Source organism: Alosa sapidissima, chromosome 7 (genome assembly GCF_018492685.1).
Source record: "Alosa sapidissima isolate fAloSap1 chromosome 7, fAloSap1.pri, whole genome shotgun sequence".
Classification (NCBI taxonomy): domain Eukaryota; kingdom Metazoa; phylum Chordata; class Actinopteri; order Clupeiformes; family Clupeidae; genus Alosa; species Alosa sapidissima.
In genome coordinates, this window is record NC_055963.1 from 1,126,817 (window position 1) to 1,142,286 (window position 15,470).

The 15,470-nt window shown below is 43.4% G+C and overlaps 1 protein-coding gene across 4 annotated transcripts in view; it reads right to left on the reverse strand.

Moving 5' to 3' along the window:
- Positions 1-1,985: 1,985 nt before the first annotated feature.
- nfascb (neurofascin homolog (chicken) b) overlaps positions 1,986-15,470 on the reverse strand; it is a 38,132-nt gene continuing 24,647 nt past the window's right edge. For 3 of the 4 annotated variants that reach the window (XM_042099451.1, XM_042099452.1, XM_042099450.1), the window contains exons 18-28: positions 13,241-13,317; positions 12,170-12,392; positions 10,360-10,475; positions 9,788-9,998; positions 8,606-8,728; positions 7,421-7,591; positions 7,157-7,288; positions 6,785-6,854; positions 5,927-5,938; positions 5,639-5,674; positions 1,986-3,558 (exon numbers count right to left, since the gene is read on the reverse strand). In XM_042099451.1, coding sequence (XP_041955385.1) covers positions 3,327-3,558; positions 5,639-5,674; positions 5,927-5,938; positions 6,785-6,854; positions 7,157-7,288; positions 7,421-7,591; positions 8,606-8,728; positions 9,788-9,998; positions 10,360-10,475; positions 12,170-12,392; positions 13,241-13,317 — 1,403 coding nt within the window. In that variant the 3' untranslated portion in view covers positions 1,986-3,326. The remainder of the gene's footprint in view (positions 3,559-5,638; positions 5,675-5,926; positions 5,939-6,784; positions 6,855-7,156; positions 7,289-7,420; positions 7,592-8,605; positions 8,729-9,787; positions 9,999-10,359; positions 10,476-12,169; positions 12,393-13,240; positions 13,318-15,470) is intronic. The other variant, XM_042099453.1, reaches the window with a different exon arrangement.

The following is a 15,470-nucleotide window of genomic DNA, read 5'->3' on the forward strand; positions in this document are numbered from 1 at the left end:
GCCGATTCAAACAACCGCTCTTCGTTTGCCATAGCCAACTTCCTTGTTGTTCACCATCGCAGGACTGTCGTCATCCTGTTAAGCCTGCCTTAAGACTCTCTAACAAAATAGAGCGCTGTGATTGGATGACTTCCATGGCGTCAGCCAATAGAAATCCCTATGGTTTGCTACTAGACGTACAGGCTGAGCAAATTAATTTGTCTAGATTTCTAGGCTACTACTGTCATGCAGTTAATGGGATACTGTGCAGAGTTGGAAAGTTAGGTCAACTTGGAAACTGTTTCTAGTTGTTGAGTTGCCTGTTGGTAAGGTACAGCCGTAGCTTACACCTGCAGGAGCGCTTGCTTGGGCGCCTGTGTTGCGCAATACACTTTGCTCCTCTCATCTATAAGACGCAGTTCCCATTTCTCCAAACCATACATAATTACAAGGACAAATATTGTTACACGAGGGAAATCAGTGTGGTGTCCGATGTGAAAAAACAGGTATAAATCTAGCGAACACATTTCCACGAATCACGGATGTGTTGATGACATAAATTAGGAAATATTAGAGGAATGAGACGTTGAACTGCATGCCGATGCCATTTAACCCAAATGCCCCAGCAGCAGCACGGGAGAGGAGAGCTTATCTGACAGATCTGCATTGTCTATAGTGAGGTAATGTTAGATTACATTGCAAAAATATCACCATGCATTCATAACCTCGTGATTCAGTGAGAGTGATCCAAAAACATCGGAAAGTGACATTTCTGTATTACATTTTGTCAAGAGGAAAAATCAATAGCAAACTGTTTCCAACTGACTATAGTGCTGTGAACCGTTCCTGGCTGTGCCTGGCAAATCCGCCATCATAATAGCAATCCGCTATGGAACAAGCGTGTCTGTTGTTAAAGGGAATGTGAGATGACGCTCTGATTGGTTTATTGCACGTTACGCCCAAAATACACCCATGATTAATGTAGCTACTACAGACCACCCCATTTTAGATTTGCGTCGGGCACAACAGTCATGATCCCGCCGGTAAAATAGAAATAGAAGAAATTTGTGCAAGGTCAATTGTGCTAAAGTGCAAGATAGAGCCCTAAGTCTTCTTAAAGCAACACCAAAGAGTTTTTGTACCTTAAAATAATGTTTCCAAAATCGTTTCAGTGGTTCATCAACTCGTAACAGGGTAAGCGGCACTTCTGCATTCGCTTCGCGGCCCTCTATCGGCTATAACCGCACTATGTAAGTTTGCCAGATCGGGTAGCGGATCTGTAGTTCGATGTAATGAGACATAAGAAACTACAAATTTGACTTGCATCTAATGTCGCAATACATCGTACTTTCATAAAATCATGCAACATATTCTACCTTGTCTGTGGACATCGTTATTTCCAAAGCCGGTGCTGGATAAACAAAAAGTGCGTGCGGCAGAGGAAAAGTTCTTTGGTGTTGCTTTAAATGAAGTCACAATGATCTTTTGAGAGAGCACTCGGTAAGTCTCTTCATACTAAAAACAATATCAAATAGATGTTTTGATCTCCATATAAGATGAGTGAACCTTGGTTAGTTCAGTGTGCTGTAACACATGTGGTCAGTTCCGTTTGCTGTCACACTTGTGGCCTGGCAGAGCACATGCAGGGTGCGGTGTGCACATGGGGGTCACATTTCTGTCTTTTTGCACCTGAGTGTCTGAGGGCTAAAACACCTCCGCACGCAACCGTGACACCGCTGACAGACTTCCAGACCACATTTGGTAAATAGCTACAGAGTTTCTGACGACGAAACATACCAGGTCTGTAAAATTACCTTGTAATGACGCCACCCATGATCCACAGCTCATGGTGAATTGTAGGTATGGTCATCTTTCATGTGCATTATAGACAGATAGATAGATACTTTATTTATTTATTGGGGAAATTCAAGCAAAATATTGCCATCACCCATTTCCTATAGCATTAGGTAACTACCTACAGTACTTGAAAAACTGATATCAATTGAGGATTAACAGGTTTATTGCCACATTTATTATTTAGCAAATTAGTTTACAAATGATCAGAGTAAAATTGTTCTAAAGTGCACATACTGTACAAAACCAATGTAATATATCCAAGTGTAACATACAAAAGCTTGCTAAACTGCATGAGGAAATATCCACCAGTCAAGAGACGGTTAAAAGCATCTGACCCACACAGCTGCAAAAACCTCATGAACATGAAGTGCTTCAGTGTTATTGCTTTATTATTTACTTTATTAAACGCTTCCTTCCTCTATTAGTGCATCCTTTTGTCACCGGCTATCAGTGGAATCAACAATACAGGAACTCCTACACAGAGCATCAGAGATTCTAATGTCTCATGAAGTTGTTATAACCACAAGGAGAACAAAACAATGATACGAGAAACAGAGTATGGGAAATGAAACAGGTAGCGTTGATATGGTATGAGGAGATCTTTTGTTCATGACCAGGAGGAGGTGTCGGGTGGGTATTACTTTAGAGGTTAATGTGCAGAATAGGAATCACACTAGGCTGCATCCTCTTTCTCTTCCACATTTGAGATGAGAAGGATCTTATTTCATTCTCCTCATGCTTGTAATATAAGAAAACATCTTAAACACACTAGGGGCTCCACCAGCCAATTTCATCTTGCATTTGGGCCTTATGAGTTTGAACTTTAAACATCACTGATATTGGTATAGCCCGTTAAAAACTGAAGAATGTGCAGAGATTGTGTGTACTATAGTTTTGTAAGCTTTAAAACACTAGTGTTCTTATATGAGGGCAGAATGAGGGCAGTTTGATCAAAAGGCAGACCAGTCGTTAATGGGCAGAGAAAAACACCCAGAGATGGTCAAGAGGTCAGAGGTCATGGGCTAAAAAAAACAACAAAAAAAACAGAATAAATAGCTTTTGCTGAGCCGCAACACAGCACATCAAATACCGCCACCATAGCAACCGCCACCATAGCAACACCATCATTCTCCTCAGTCTCTTAGTCTTTATCAACATGATAAAACACTCCTCCCCACGGCTGTTACATAACCTCTTTATGCCCTTTCGTTTGAAAAGATTAAAAACAGGACAGGATCATGTTGGTAAATTATCTGCATAAAGGGAGCAGCCTTCTCCTGTAAAACGACCTTGTGTTATTTCCCAAACTGAGCTACGGCCTTGACAAAAGAACCACGTTAAGTCCAGTGTTCTCTCCTCGTGTGCAGCGGAATCTATGTCCTCTGTGTGACTGACCCGAGGTGAGAAACCCTCTCAGGTGAACGCAGCAGTGTGTGGGCAGCTGTTGTGAAGTCCGCAGTGGCGCTCTGCTGCCCACAGGGGGGGCTGAACTAGGCCAGTGTGTATATGGTGTTGGCCGGCGAGGTGGCCTCTGAGCTGTCGTGGTACTCTCTATCTGACCGCTCGCGCTTGCTGACGCCTGTGTACTGGCCGATGAACGAGCCGTCCTCGTTGAACTCGATCTCCCCTCCGTCGCCGTAGTCCACCAGGCTGTCGTCGCTCTCCGTCCTCCCGATGATGCCGTCCACTGAGTCCGCTCTCCTCTGCCTGATGTCCTCCTCCCTGGGGACAGAGCGCCGGTCACCACACGCACGCTCACATGCATTACACCACACGGCTGCCCACATGCTCATAGCTGTTGCCTACTGTATGTACTCACATGCTCATAGCTGTTGCCTACTGTATGTACTCACATGCTCATAGCTGTTGCCTATGTGCTCACATGCTCATAGCTGTTGCCTACTGTATGTACTCACATGCTCATAGCTGTTGCCTACTGTATGTGCTCACATGCTCATAGCTGTTGCCTACTGTATGTGCTCACATGCTCATAGCTGTTGCCTATGTGCTCACATGCTCATAGCTGTTGCCTACTGTATGTGCTCACATGCTCATAGCTGTTGCCTACTGTATGTACTCACATGCTCATAGCTGTTGCCTACTGTATGTACTCACATGCTCATAGCTGTTGCCTATGTGCTCACATGCTCATAGCTGTTGCCTATGTGCTCACATGCTCATAGCTGTTGCCTACTGTATGTGCTCACATGCTCATAGCTGTTGCCTATGTGCTCACATGCTCATAGCTGTTGCCTACTGTATGTACTCACATGCTCATAGCTGTTGCCTACTGTATGTACTCACATGCTCATAGCTGTTGCCTATGTGCTCACATGCTCATAGCTGTTGCCTATGTGCTCACATGCTCATAGCTGTTGCCTACTGTATGTGCTCACATGCTCATAGCTGTTGCCTATGTGCTCACATGCTCATAGCTGTTGCCTACTGTATGTACTCACATGCTCATAGCTGTTGCCTACTGTATGTACTCACATGCTCATAGCTGTTGCCTATGTGCTCACATGCTCATAGCTGTTGCCTATGTGCTCACATGCTCATAGCTGTTGCCTACTGTATGTGCTCACATGCTCATAGCTGTTGCCTACTGTATGTGCTCACATGCTCATAGCTGTTGCCTACTGTATGTACTCACATGCTCATAGCTGTTGCCTATGTGCTCACATGCTCATAGCTGTTGCCTACTGTATGTACTCACATGCTCATAGCTGTTGCCTACTGTATGTACTCACATGCTCATAGCTGTTGCCTACTGTATGTACTCACATGCTCATAGCTGTTGCCTATGTGCTCACATGCTCATAGCTGTTGCCTACTGTATGTGCTCACATGCTCATAGCTGTTGCCTACTGTATGTACTCACATGCTCATATCTGTTGCCTATGTGCTCACATGCTCATAGCTGTTGCCTACTGTATGTACTCACATGCTCATAGCTGTTGCCTATGTGCTCACATGCTCATAGCTGTTGCCTACTGTATGTGCTCACATGCTCATAGCTGTTGCCTACTGTATGTACTCACATGCTCATAGCTGTTGCCTACTGTATGTACTCACATGCTCATAGCTGTTGCCTATGTGCTCACATGCTCATAGCTGTTGCCTACTGTATGTACTCACATGCTCATAGCTGTTGCCTATGTGCTCACATGCTCATAGCTGTTGCCTATGTGCTCACATGCTCATAGCTGTTGCCTATGGACTCTGTTGTTTAACCAGTGGTCTCTGTTGAAGTGGTACAACATATTAAATGTTGTATCAGCGATGGCGGGGTAACGTCACATCTGTTGACGTTCCAACAAAACAGAGAGCTAGCTCGCTACTCCCTCCCCCTCCCTCCTGTGCAATTGAAACTCTCCTAAACACGCATCTCGTCGGTTATTGGTTGGAACACTTTATTTTGCCTTTGAGTGGTTGGCAACACTTGTTGGTAGCAATTGTTTTTGTGTGCAGATCTCAGAGCCTAGGCTGCCTACAGAGACATGTTTTTTTTGACAGCCTGCTTATGGGGTGGATCGTTAGGAAAGATTAGATGAATGTGATCATTTATGTTTGGGCCTGCAATCGCTGATACAACCTTTAAGATACAACCCACTCCATCCAGCACCTTGTTTTGGTTTGACTGTTTGTAAACTCAGGGCATTGGTGTAAAAGAGCTTAATGCCGTCAATTTCCCCTGTTGATGATGTATTTAGCAAACCTTTCTCTAAACATGAGAAGAAAACTGTCTAACCACAGAAATAGTGATGGGAGTTTTATTATGGTATGACAGTAGCCTACGTACCGTCTGGTGTAGGGAAGAGTAGGAACACGAGTTATCCTGCAACATGTGAAGAGTGAAAACAGCTTTAGTGTTTATCAAACACAATTATGGAACCGTAGCAGAATCACAGAGTCACACAGCAGCCTTGAAACAATGCAGAAAAAATCTCAAGAATCAGTATTGTATAACCACTAACACACACAAAGACACAAACCAAAGCAAACTGAGTGTTAGAACATTGTGTTGTGGGTTAATCTGGCCACACGTTGCCATGGTAATGACAGTCAGTGCACACACAGCTTCTCATACCTTTCGAGAGACCTGCAGTGGCACGACGAGAAAAGAAAAAAATGCAAAACAAAGTTTACAAATTCAGAAAAGTAGAACATAGAAAGTTAACCAGAGTTTATAAAAAATAATCTGGGGTGTGATGTAGGTGATGACTTGTCCAAGGGGATCATCTCATCTTTGTTTAACAAAATAAAATCATGTCAGCGCCTCAAAATACCCTTCCTTTTATGTGTCGCCATGAGTACTACCCACTGAAGGAATCTAGTTAAATATAAAAGAACTTTAAACCGCAGTTAAAATAGCTAGATAATCAGTTACAAGAGGAAACAAACTTGATTTGCAGACAAGCAAAAAATGCTAATATGATAAAATGTAATCTTTGGTCTTTCACCATGTCCCACAATCTAAGCCCTTTTAGAACATATCAGCAGTTCTATGGCACTTTAGAACAGATCAGCAGTTCTAGGGCACTTTAGAACATACTGTATCAACAGTTCTAGGGCACTCTAGAACATATCAGCAGTTCTAGGGCACTCTAGAACAGATCAGCAGTTCTAGGGCACTTTAGAACAGATCAGCAGTTCTAGGGCACTTTAGAACATATCTGCAATTCTAGGGCACTCTAGAACAGATCTGCAGTTCTAGGGCACTTTAGAACAGATCTGCAGTTCTAGGGCACTTTAGAACATATCTGCAATTCTAGGGCACTCTAGAACAGATCTGCAGTTCTAGGGCACTTTAGAACAGATCTGCAGTTCTAGGGCACTTTAGAACATATCTGCAATTCTAGGGCACTCTAGAACAGATCTGCAGTTCTAGGGCACTTTAGAACAGATCTGCAGTTCTAGGGCACTGTCCAATGAGACATTAACTCACCGATAGTCAAACGTTCCCTCCTGGTCTTTGTCATCCAGTGGTTCCAAGCAAAAGTCCTTTTTATCCCTCACTTGCAAGATACAAAGACAGAAACCGCATTTTCAATAAATACTTATCATATTATTAAATAAATACTTATCATATTATTTGACATAATTAGCATATTATGAACATCATATCATCAGTGCATTCATTATATATAATAAATGGGTGTTATGGACAACAGTACATTGCTAAAAAAGTGTATGTAAAATAGGGCCTGTTCATTAGGTATAAAATAGGGCCTGTTCATTAGGTCTTTATAAAATAGGTCCTGTTCATTAGGTCTTTAGTGCAACTGATGGTAGATCACCTGGATATTTGCCCCCTCACCTGGATATTTGCCCCCTCGGCTTCTCTTAATGAAGAACACAACGAGCATGATGATCACCAGGAGGGCAATAGCGCACATCAAACCAATGAACCAGCCCTGTGTGGCCAAGTCCACCTGATCTGTGGAGTAAGCTGTAGAACACACACACACACACACACACACACACACACACACACGCAAGATAGATTAGCACATGATGCTCATAGCCACTGCTCTCCCTCTATCTCAGAACGTGTGATATCTTCCTCAGGATGATGTCTGACCCTCAGTGAAGTGTGGCGACTCCTCGGTGTAGAACTCTCCGATGCCGACTTGCGTTTGGGCGGCTACAGAGAACTTGTAGCGTGTGTAGCGGTCAAACCGCTGGACGGAGAAGTACGTCCTGTTTGGAGGTAACTGCTCCTCACGGATCTTCTCCCCTCTGCTTGCGTTCACTTGGAGCACAATGCACAGTTCAGTTACGACAAAGAATCAGAATCTGTCTAAAGGCATGATGTGATATTTGAACACAAATCAGTCTAAACTCTAAAGGCATAATGTGATATTTGAACACAAATCAGTCTAAACTTTAAAGGCATGATGTGATATTTGAACACAAATCAACAGTACTCTGCTCTCTCTCTGGCAAATACACACTTTTCTTAGGATGACATGGTAATAGATAGCATAAAGTAGAAAGATATTGGATATGATCTTGAAGATGAAATGTTTAGTCAGTGAATTGTTTAGAGGAGTTCCATGTCCACATTAGTCCACTTACACAGCTGGTATCCTGTTAGAATGTCCACATTAATCCACTTACACAGCTGGTATCCTGTTAGAATGTCCACATTAGTCCACTCACACAGCTAGTGTCTCAGCACATACCCTGTTAGAATGTCCACATTAGTCCACTTACTCAGCACGTATCCTGTTAGAATGTCCACATTAGTCCATATCCTGTTAGAATGTCCACATTAGTCCACTTACACAGCTGGTATCTCAGCACGTATCCTGTCAGAATGTCCACATTAGTCCACTTACACAGCTGGTATCTCAGCACGTATCCTGTTAGAATGTCCACATTACTCCACTTACACAGCTGGTATCTCAGCACGTATCATGTTAGAATGTCCACATTAGTCCACTTACACAGCTGGTATCCTGTTAGAATGTCCACATTAATCCACTTACACAGCTGGTATCCTGTTAGAATGTCCACATTAGTCCACTCACACAGCTAGTGTCTCAGCACATACCCTGTTAGAATGTCCACATTAGTCCACTTACTCAGCACGTATCCTGTTAGAATGTCCACATTAGTCCATATCCTGTTAGAATGTCCACATTAGTCCACTTACACAGCTGGTATCTCAGCACGTATCCTGTTAGAATGTCCACATTAGTCCACTTACACAGCTGGTATCTCAGCACGTATCCTGTTAGAATGTCCACATTAGTCCACTTACACAGCTGGTATCTCAGCACGTATCCTGTCAGAATGCCGTTGGGTTCCGCCGGCCGCTCCCACTCCACGTAGATGGTGTCCAGGTGCCGGTGCTGAATCTTGAAAGAGCGTGGAGCAGAGGGCACTGTGGAGGTCAGAGGTGATAGAGCGGTTAGGAGCAGGGTAATTATAGTTAACGGACAGCACTGTAGAGGTCAGAGCGGTTAGGAGCAGGGTAATTATAGTTAACGGACAGCACTGTAGAGGTCAGACCGGTTAGGAGCAGGGTAATTATAGTTAACGGACAGCACTGTAGAGGTCAGAGCGGTTAGGAGCAGGGTAATTATAGTTAACGGACAGCACTGTAGAGGTCAGACCGGTTAGGAGCAGGGTAATTATAGTTAACGGACAGCACTGTAGAGGTCAGACCGGTTAGGAGCAGGGTAATTATAGTAATTGTAACGAAAATTAAGACTAAAACTAAAACTAGCTGTGAAAGTATATCGTTAACTGAAATAAAAGTAAAAACTATAGTTCTCCAAAAAACAAAAACTAAATAAAAATGACAATGAACAATGCACAACTAACTAAAACTAAATAGAATTAAAGGTAGTTTGCACTGTGTTGCTGTACATCTTTCTCCAGTTCTGATTGAGACACTGGCCTATGGACAGTATAAGATCTTATAAAAGGATAATACCTGATAAAAATGATCTTAAATATCCTTTTCCTCTAAAATAGATTCTTTAGGGACACTGGCCTATGAAAATTATCTTAAATATCCTTTTCCTCTAAAATATCAGATTCTTTAGGGACACTGGCCTGTAAATGTCCTTTTCCTCCAAAATATCAGATTTTACTCTTTCATTGCACCTTTTTCGGCATTTCTAAATCAAGGCATTCCTCATATAACCTGAAAAATTAAACTAAAACGAAATAAAAACTAAACTGAAACTAGATCATTCTGCAGAAATAAAACTACTTTTGCTCTTGTAAAACTAACTTAAATTAAACTGAAATCAGAAACCAAACTGAAAGACTAAATAAAAAAAATAATGAAAATTTAAAATCCATAATCACTCTGGTTAGGAGTCATTCATTCATTATTATTTTATTTATGCACACTGTCAAAATAAGGACACTAAGAACTAAGAAACTTCATGAAGAAATGCAGTTGAAACCACATGAGGTTAACATGCCATACCGCCCTCTAGTGTCTGGAACTCAATAGTGCTGCTTGGCGGCCCTTCGTAGCGGCTATTGGCCACCACTATGTACATCCTGTAGTTGCTGTAAGGGGTTAATCCCGTCAGGTCCCCAGACAGCCGAGGGCCCGATGCTGCGAAACCTTTGGACTTGCTCCGCCTGCTGACACTTAGCCACGGCAGCTGGCTGCTCTCTCTCCAGTAGTACACCTGCAGGACACAAGGACACACAGGGCACATCAGGCAGAACCTGCAGGACACACAGGACACACAAGACACGTCAGGCAGAACCTGCAGGACACACAGGACACACAAGACACGTCAGGCAGAACCTGCAGGACACACAGGACACATCAGGCAGAACCTGCAGGACACAAGGACACATCAGGCAGAACCTGCAGGACACACAGGACACATCAGGCAGAACCTGCAGGACGCAAAGCAAACAGAACCTGCAGGACGCAAAGCAAACATACAGCAAACATGCACCAGCACGTCCAGCAGTAAACATGCACCCAGCACGTATAGTACAGGTTCCAGCACGTCCAGGTTGGTCCTTGTTCCTTGTTACCTTGTACTCCTTCAGCGCTCCCATGATGCTGCTGTGGGGGACGGGCAGCCAGTTGACCGTCACTGACGTGCTCTCCACTTCAGACACACTCAGCTCCAACGGAGCTTCTAGAGGTCCTGCACAGGCCAGTCACAACACAGCCATCAATTCCAACCAGTCTGCATTTCAGTAGGGTCCATTGCATATACAATTATTAAATAAATAGAGTACAATAAAATAAAGAATAAAAATATAATAAAAGAATCATCTTATAGCACTAATAAAAGTGAAACATACATGATCAATATATCAATCAATTAATCAATAAATCAGTCAATCAATCAATTAATCAATCAATCAGTCAATCAATCAATTAATTAATCAATCAATCAGTCAGTCAATCTACAGTATAGTCTCTCTGGTATCTACATCTACATATCTATAATCTCTCTGGTATCTACATATCTATAATCTCTCTGGTATCTACATATCTATAATCTCTCTGGTATCTACATATCTATAATCTCTTTTACTTTTCTCTACTACTTTCACAAACTCTTAGTCAGCTGTCTTCTGATTTATCAATATCTAGACGATATTTGTAACATTTATTTTGTATTTGGCCCGTTATGAAATCATGTGGAACAATTTAAACACATTGTAAAACGTAAAGCCCAAATTTGGAGACATCCATGCATGTCGAAATTTACTGCAAATAGATTACTCTGGAACGGCTAACTGTACAGGGGACTGCTTTACACTTTTGCTTTCGGTAAGGTCTGCTGTTTATTTTGATATTTGGTTTGTCATGTGTTAAAAGAAGGGTTCGTGAAGTATTTCGCCGAGATGAATGGGTAGGGAGATCATGGGACACAAAACCTTCAGTAGAATGTATGATTAAATTGAATTATATTTACTTTTCTCGCAAATCGTTCAACACAGCAATTATCGGCTAACATCGTTTAAAAGCTGAGAAAAAGCTCTTTCATGTGATACTTGTGATGTCTGTGTGATGAATAGGCTACTTCGCGAGTAGTTCAACTGAGAAGAATGGGTGAATTTGGACGCACTTTCTTTCTTGCGCAGTCACTTTCTCCACTGCGTAAAAGACAGGCCACAGGCTAACTAAAAATCGCTATTAGTAGGACACAAAGCAGAATATTGAAAGAATGGGCACCAAGGCCACCGTGGCCTGTAAACCTCTGATTTTCAAAGGGGCCTCACGGCCGTCGTGGCCGCCATGAAATTCCTACCCTGGCCCTTACAATGACCAAAGACCTTAAAATTACACTGAAAATAGCCTGGGCCTCAAAGGACTAATGTGATATGACAGCCACCACCCCCTCCCCTCCCCGCCACTGGCAAGCTAGGCCTACAATATCAGTCCCCGCAGACTGTTGTTATAATTAGCAATATAATCAAGAATATTGCGAGAGTGAAAACTAATGGCATGGTGTCCCTACTAATATCAATTCATTGAGCCCTTTTAATGTGTGATGAAAATGTTTGGGCTGGGGCTCTATGCACACATATGACCTACAACCCAGAGGACTAAGCCCCGCCCCCGTCTTTCAGTCCTAGTACCCCCCCCCGGTGTACAGGCTGTGTCTCTATCGCCCCCTGGTGTACAGGCTGTGTCTCTATCGCCCCCTGGTGTACAGACCCCCTGGTGTACAGGCTGTGTGTCTCTATCGCCCCTGGTGTACAGGCTGTGTGTCTCTATCGCCCCCTGGTGTACAGGCTGTGTCTCTATCGCCACCTGGTGTACAGGCTGTGTCACTCTATCGCCCTCTGGTGTACAGGCTGTGTCTCTCAATTCCCCTGGACTCACGATCTTCTCCAGAGTAGCCGATGACGATGGGGGACTCTGGGCCGTAGCCAAACTTGTTGATGGCCTGCACCTTGATCTCGTAGGCTGTGAAGGTGTCCGTGTCGTAGATGGTGTGCCACCACCAGCGCGTGGTAACGTTCTTCCACTCCTCCCTGGAGTCCTGCCGCCGCCACCACACCATGTACTGCAGGTACGGACCGTTCCAGTCCCGCTCGGGCAGTGGCTGGACACCAAACACACAAGCTGTCTATTGCGCAATACCGACCGTACTGTTTAAAGTGGACATTATCACACCACACACACAAGCTGTCTATTGCGCAATACTGTTTAAAGTGGACATTATCACACCACACACACAAGCTGTCTATTGCGCAATACCAGAGCCCGTCTACGGAGAGCCTCCCCACTCTCTATTAATCCCATACAAACCGAATTTGGCTGCAGTTCACCAGAGTTCACCTAGAGGGCGATCGCGGGCGAGTCCAAAATACATGGGGTCCTATGGAGCTACATGGCTAAAGTTATTGTTTTAGCCTATTTAACAACTGAAACCCTCAAATTTTATTTTATTTTTCGCAAAATGGATATGGATTATCAATCAAAAGTGAAATAATCCGGGAGTCATGTCCTTTCGTTTTCTTACAGGTTGGGTCGTTGTTGCCCATAACACGCTAGCATTGATGCTATACTATGCTATGATCATGCTAATGAATGACGTCATTGACACGTTTGAAAGGCTTTTTAGAACAATTTAGTGACTTTAAAAAATATAATACTCAACCAAGTGTATTGTCTTTGCCTCCCCTTTCGAATACAATATTCAAATTACTTGAAAAAAAATTATATCCCAAGAAAAGTGGATTTTGAGGGGTACAGCTCCATAGACCTCCATTCATTCTGGACTCGCCCCCGAGCACCCCTAGATGCAGTACCACACCGGAAGAGTTCCGAGAGTGAAGGTTCTCCCCTTATTAGACATTCTCTGGCAATACCGACATTGGCCGATTACTCTTCAGGCCACAATGAAATGCTCTTGTTGTGTAAATAGGGGGGTCTCGTTGTGTATTTTACCTCCCAGGTGATTTCCATGTTATTCCTCCACAGGCCACTTCCCACACCTTTGATGTTCTTGGGGTAGGAGTCTGGCACTGAAACACAATATAGCATAGCAGCATACAATTAGACATTGGGGTAGAAGTCTAGCACAATATAGCATAGCAGCTAGCACAATATAGCATAGCAGCATTACATTAGACATTGTGGTAGCAGTCTAGCACAATAGCATAGCAGCATTACATTAGACATTAGGGTAGCAGTCTAGCACTGAAACACAATATAGCATAGCAGCATACAATTAGACATTGGGGTAGGAGTCTAGCACAATATAGCATAGCAGCATTACATTAGACATTGGGGTAGCAGTCTAGCACTGAAACACAATATAGCATAGCAGCATACAATTAGACATTGGGGTAGGAGTCTAGCACAATATAGCATAGCAGCATTACATTAGACATTGCAAGTGGAAGATGAAGATCTTGTTGTAAAATGGAAGACATGGGCTACTGGAGTAGCTGAGTCCCTCTCTATTATCAACATGCTCTTCCCTCCTCTGCCTCCTCTCCTAACACATCTAACAACCCAACAACCCAACACACTTAACATGTCTACCAACCCAACAACCCAACACACCTAACATGTCCAACAACCCAACACACCTAACATGTCTAACAACCTAACATGTCTACCAACCCAACAACCCAACACACCTAACATGTCTACCAACCCAACACACCTAACATGTCCAACAACCCAACACACCTAACATGTCTAACAACCTAACATGTCTACCAACCCAACACACCCAACACACCTAACATGTCTACCAACCCAACATACCTAACATGTCTATCAACCCAACACACCTAACATGTCTAACAACCCAACAACCCAACACACCTAACATGTCTACCAACCCAACAACCCAAACATGTCTACCAACCCAACAACCCAACACACCTAACATGTCTACCAACCCAACAACGCAACACACCTAACATGTCTACCAACCCAACACACCTAACACACCTAACATGTCTACCAACCCAACACACCTAACATGTCTAACAACCCAACACACCTAACATGTCTACCAACCCAACAACCCAACACACCTTCTCTCTTCTACGTCCTTCTCCTTCTACCACTTTCTTCTTCCACTACACTTTGACCACTACTGACCTTCCACTACACTTTGACCACTACTGACCTTCCACTACACTTTGAATAGTGCTGACCTTGATGTAACGTCTACACTCTCATCCTCTGCTAATAGTATTGATTGATATGTTGCTGATGAGTTAATTGGCACCTATTGTCTCCACTGCTAATAGTATTGATTGATGTAGAGTTAATTGGCACCTATTGTCTCCATTGCATTGTAGCTTGAGTGTCATTCCTCATTTCTTTTTTTTTTTTTTTTTTTTTTTTTTTTTTTTTTTTATTTGCAAACATCATTGACATTACAGAAAATGCAACACTACGACATGCACATGAATACTACATACGACAAACAGACGTACATTACATACACATACTGTAACTTAACAAGACATCACATTGACTTGGCTTCCACAAACATAACACAACATAACATTAATAACAGAAAGGCTAAGGATGATTTGCGTCCAGGATGATTACAGATATGATTATCAGGGATGAAATTGATGACCGGAATGAAAAGAAGGGGGGATGGGGGGGGGGTGCGGATGGTAGCTCTAAGAGTGTGAATGAGGTGGTGTTGGGATGGGGGTGGGGATGGGGGGTGAGGGGTAGTGAGTATGTGAAGATATATGTGTGTGTGTGTGTGTGTGCGCATATGTATAAGGCTGGCTTGCTGTTGGGCCAGGAGGAGAGAAGCTGGAACATAGAGAGGGAGGGTTTCAGAGGAGAGGAGTTGTAATTACTCTATTAATGATAAGTATAATGATAGGAATAACTGATTGCCTGGTTGATTGCCTGACTGATTGCCAACCTGGGCACCCATTAATGGCCACAGTTCCACCCAGCCCCTGCAGTTATACTGCGACGAGCTGACAGAGGGGAGGACCTGCGTGCCACCCATCGCCCCAGGCCCCCAACATATGCACACATCCCCCACTACCACGACCCACCACACCTCGCCCCCAGACCTTCACCCAACACGCCACTCTTGACCTAAATATGTACAGTATGTGAATGGCTAGGTTGAGGGGTCTATCTAGAGTGTAGCATTAAAAGAAGTGGGCATGCATGGTGAATA